We start from the raw sequence: 5,124 nt of genomic DNA on the forward strand, positions 1-5,124 counted from the left end.
TACATTTTAAAAAATTTGTTGTTAGAGCCTACCAGTATCTAGTCTAGCTTGCATTTTCCGCTGATAAACAGAGACATTGACTTCACTGAAAAGTTTTAAATCTCTTCTTTTTGGGGTGACACTTAATCCCTCGTTTATTTTTCATGCCAAATCATTTCTACACACATAGTCTATGAAAGCAAAGAGATTAAGAGTTGAATTCTTGGGACGCCTGGGTGTCCCAGTTGGTTGAGCGTCCAACTTTGGCTCAGGTTATGATCTCACAGTTTGTGAGTTCAAGCCCTGCATTGGGCTCTGTGCTGACAGCTCAGAGCTCGCTTCAGATCCTCTGCCCCTCTCTCTCTCAAAAATAAATAACATTTAAAAAATTAAAAAAGAGTTAAATTTTTAGCCGCAATAAGTGAATTCCTTTCACAGCAGAAAATATTTAATATTTTAGACAAAATTTTAAACATCTGCTCTTCTGTCTTTCTTTTTAAACAGAGAAAATACGGCACATGTCCCCATGGCGGATACGGCTTGGGCTTGGAGCGATTCTTGACCTGGATTCTGAATAGGTATCACATCCGAGACGTATGCTTATACCCACGATTTGTCCAGCGCTGCAAGCCATAACGGATTCGTCCAGAAGCATTAAGGAAAGAATACAGTTTATGAAAGGAACAGACTGCCTCTTTCAAAAAAGAAAAGGCAAAATCTTCCCTTTTTTATTAATTTGTGTTTATCCATTTTTTTCTCTACCACAAAGAGGAATCCAAATCATTTGAAAGTAACATTAGTATTGTCCTTTTTTTTTTTTTTTTTTTTTTTTTTGGTATGGTCATTTTAAAAAACAATATCCGTCAGAAAGTTTGGGGGAAATGTGTGGCATGTAACACTACAGTTATAAATCCATTTCAGCATTTTATCTAATTATAGGTTATAATTCTTGCATCATGTATACCACATATATAATTAAACAGTTTTTAATTATGGTCTAAGACATTCCGGTAACTTAATCTTTCCGTCCTGTTAAATGTAACTGGAATTCCTTAATTTATATCATTTTATTGTATCAGTGAGTGAGAACAAACATCTTGGGGGAAAATCGGCAGTGTGGTGTAAAAATCTAGTATTAGATCAGTGTGATTCAGTACTAGATGCTGAAATCAAACAAACACAGTTTAGCCTTGGTTATTAATCTCTTCTGATGGCATAGAGCCGCTTATAATTCTAAAGCATACGAACTGATGTGGAAGAATTTGTAAAAATGGAATTGCCCTAAACAATTTGAAGTTAAAGCCAAAACATTTTTTTGGTTCCTAGCATTAGGTGAAGCCAAAGAGGCAGTGATCTTCCCTCTTTCCTGGTAATTTCTAAGTCATTAAGAATAAATAAATTCCAAAAGAATTTGCAGCCGGAATCTTAATGACAATTGTACGTGGCTGTCTGAGCCTTCTCGCACTGTCTTTAGATCTGATCTGTGCTACCTTATTAACTCGAGCAGGCTTGTTGAATGCCTTCATTTCAGATATGGTTAATTTCTCTCCCAAAATGCATGTCCTGTATTCTCAATAGGCTGTATTCCCAGCGATCAATAAATGAACACATAAAAACTCCTTGCTGGCTTAATTTTTCTAAAACTGAACATCTCGGTCTTATATTAGTTCATGTCTTTTGCCTTGTTTCAATCTTTGCTTTTCCTGATGTGTATATGTGAAGTTAGATATTACCAAATTTAGTGGGTATTATTGAAGTTACATAGTAGTGAGAAGAAACAGGTTTTAAAAAATTAGATGGGGGTTCTAGTTAAGTTTTGTATTATTTTTGGACACATTCGAGTATATCCTATTTTGCAACCAAGCGAAATGACAGACGGAAATGGAGCATTTGTAGCATGTTTGGCCTGTGGGACCCCTGGCCTGCTCAGTCAGTTGTGTCTGACTCATGATTTGGGCTCAGCTCATGATCTTACGGTTCGTGAGTTGGAACCCCACGTTGGGCTCTGCACTGACAGTGTGGAGCCTGCTTGGGATTCTCTCCCCCCCTGCCCCCTCTCTCTCTCTCTCTACCCCTCCCCCACTCGCATGCATGCAGTCTCTCTCTTTTTCTCCTCCCTTCCCCAAAATAAATGAATAAACTTAAAAAGATATATAGTATATTTGGCCTGTATCTTTAAGTAAAAATTACTTGGAAAAATGAATGTGAATGAGCTTGGACGGGATTCAGCTAGGCAGTTCATTTGATCAGAATTTAAGGAAGAGGTTAGACCCAGTTAGTCTAAATTTTAGTTGTGAGAATGAATTGAGAGTTTTAAATCCTGAGGGAGAGCTGTCGGATTAGGTGGGGAGAAGCGTGTCAAGGCCATGGTGACATGGGGCCAAGAATCTGAGCATGGTGAGGGGCAAACCTCATGCACATGGACTTTCTTCCCTTGACTGACGCCCTGCCGGGTGTCCAGCCACAGACCCCCAGTTCAGAGTTCCTGTTCCTGTGGGGCTCTCCTCTCACGGCTGTTTCTGTATGTGGCTCTTACGATGCTTCTTCCACCTAAGGCCCCTTTACCTTTGCTGCTTGTGCAGTGGACCTGCTTGAGGTGTTGGAGGCTTTGGGAGGCTAATCAGCAATTCAAATAACTTTGGTATTAACTCTCCCTCTTGTGTCCTGCAGCCACTTCTAGCTACCCAGCTTTTGCTCAGCATTCCCCTTCCCCCTCTGCACCTGCTTACCTCTAGCATTTACGAAAACTCTTCCTTGGTGTACAGAGCGGTCCAAAGCAACCTTCCTACACATTGGAATCACTTGGGGACCTGAAAAATACTGATGTCTGGGTCTGGCCCCAGACCAATTGAATCCAAAGTTCAGGGATGGGCCCTGGATGTTTTTTAACAGCTACCCAGGTGAGGATTTTGGACACTGAGGTGGACCACCACTAAGGAGCTCCCTGCTACTTTTTTTTTAAGCTTATTGTTTTGAGAGCGAGAATCCCAAACAGGTTCCCTGCTGCTTAAACTCAACCTTAAGCCTCGCTTACTATCACTATAGGTGATAGGAATTTAATTATTACTATCATTTGTTTCCCATTAGTCTCTGCAGTTGAAGCAGGAAAATTTGCACAAGGCCAAGGCTGTTCAATATTGGCCAATGACTACAAAGCCACTACATGTGTTTCTGTTTAGCGTTCAAGCATATTGACAAGGTCTCGAAGTTATGACAGCTGCCACTCATGCTGCAAGTAGTGCTTAGTGGCTGGCCACACACTGTCCTGTGCTGTCATCCTCACAATAACCGTGACATTTGTATTAGCCCTAAGACAGTGGCCAAGAAAGGTTAAGGCGCGTGCCCAAAGCTGCACAGTTAGTAAGTGGCAGAATAAAGTTTTAAACTCCCAAATTTGAAATGTTTTAAAACTTAGCGGGGCACCTGGGTGGCTCAATCGGTTAAGCGTCGACTTCGGCTCAGTTTATGATCTCTCGGTTCGTGGGTTCGAGCCCTGCGTCAGGCTCTGTGCTGACAGCTAGCTCAGATTCTGTGTCTCCTCTCTCTGACCCTCCCCTGCTCATGCTCTCTCTCTCTCTCTCTCTCTCAAAAATAAATAAAACATTTAAAAAAACCTTAGAATTTGTACATTTCATTCAGCCCTTCTAGGAAGTCACTGGTAATCACTGGTCAATTAAATGGTTTGGTTTCTTATTCCAAAAAGTTTCTTTCTACCTCATGAAACGTTACTATTGTGATTAGTGAAGAACATCAGGTGGTCATAGCTCCATCTTCCCACAGAAGCTTCTGGAACCTCTGTCTGCTTCAGTCTCAATGATCTACCTTCTGTTCACAGAACACACTTATCCCAGCGTTGTCTTTCATTGTTCCCTGTGCCTTTCTGTGTTGGACGTCCTATTTCTGTAGTGGACATCTTATTTCCTGTCTCTCATGTTTCCCTCCTGGGTTCACTTCCTCATTTTGGCGGCGCACATTCCCTGGTCATTTGCTGAGGAAGGCTGTGGGGGAAGTAAATTCGATGAGACCTTGCATTTCTGAACATGCCGTTAATCCATCTGTGCACTTGAACCATAGTCTCCATAGAAGAATGTGGGCCACCAAAGCACATTTCTTTCAGAATTTTGAAGTCCTGACTTCCGGTGTTGCTACTGAGCATTCCCAAGCATTCTCACGCCTAGTCCTTTACATATGACCTGTCTATTCCGGAAACCTGCTCCCAGTGTTCCAAAATTTCAGGATGATATTTCTTGGGACTTTGCATCAATCCCCACAGGATGATTGACAGGCCCCTTTTACATCCAGAAAATCATGCCCTTGAGTTGTGAAGTTTCTTAAATTGTTTTATTGAAAGTCTCCCTTCTGTTTTGTTTTCATTTTGCTTTCTTTCTGTTTCAGATATCAGGCTTTTTAAATGTTTGGGTTTTTTTTTTTTTTTAGTTTTTATTTTGAGAGAGAGAGCAATTAAGCAAATGTGCGTAAGCAGGAGAGGGGCAGAGAGAGAGGGAAGGAGAGAATCCCAAGCAGACTCTGAGCCATCAATGTGGAGCCCGATGTGAAGCTCAGACCCATGCATCATGAGGTCATGACCTGAGCTGAATTCAAGAGTAGGACGCTCAACCCATTGAGTCATCCAGGCACTGCTAAGAGTTCTTTGATCTTTTGGCGGGGGTGCTTGGTATTTTCTGGTATTTTTCCAGTTAGAGACTTTCCTCAGTTGTCAGGTGGTGCTTTGTTACCTGCCAAGAATTCCAAGTAGGGCTGGAAATGCTCCGAGCGTGTGGGTCGATGGCCACCGGCTCTGCGGTGCACCTGCTGTCTTCAAGCCAGTGCCCTGGGCGGCCTCCCAGCACCTCCCCTCCAGCCGGCTGCTGCTGGTGGGGGGACCTGGGAAGTCTGACTCCTTTATCCGACCTTGAATCCGTCTCCTCCTAGCATCCCTCTCTTCATCCCCACTTCCAGAGCTACCTGGTACTGCCAATCCTGAACCGCCTAGAGATTCTGTCGTGTGACTCTCGGTGTTTCTTGTCTTAGGATGCCCAGCTCAGGATTCCTTTTTCTTGGGTCTGCTAAGTCATTAACCATTTATCCATCTGCCTTCCAGTTCCCAAAATTCTGATGCAGTGGTTCCATTTTCTTCCCCCCCCC

The 5,124-nt window shown here is 42.6% G+C and overlaps 1 protein-coding gene across 1 annotated transcript in view; it reads left to right on the forward strand.

Annotated features, from left to right (window-relative positions):
- The window catches only part of NARS (asparaginyl-tRNA synthetase), a 17,101-nt gene extending 15,503 nt beyond the window's left edge, over window positions 1-1,598 (forward strand). The window contains exon 14 of the mRNA XM_029922492.1: window positions 380-1,598. Within this exon, the coding sequence (XP_029778352.1) occupies window positions 380-615 (236 nt within the window). The 3' untranslated portion in view covers window positions 616-1,598. The remainder of the gene's footprint in view (window positions 1-379) is intronic.
- The last annotated feature ends 3,526 nt before the right edge of the window (window positions 1,599-5,124 follow it).

The sequence above is a fragment of the Suricata suricatta genome, chromosome 14 (assembly GCF_006229205.1).
Source record: "Suricata suricatta isolate VVHF042 chromosome 14, meerkat_22Aug2017_6uvM2_HiC, whole genome shotgun sequence".
Lineage (NCBI taxonomy): Eukaryota > Metazoa > Chordata > Mammalia > Carnivora > Herpestidae > Suricata > Suricata suricatta.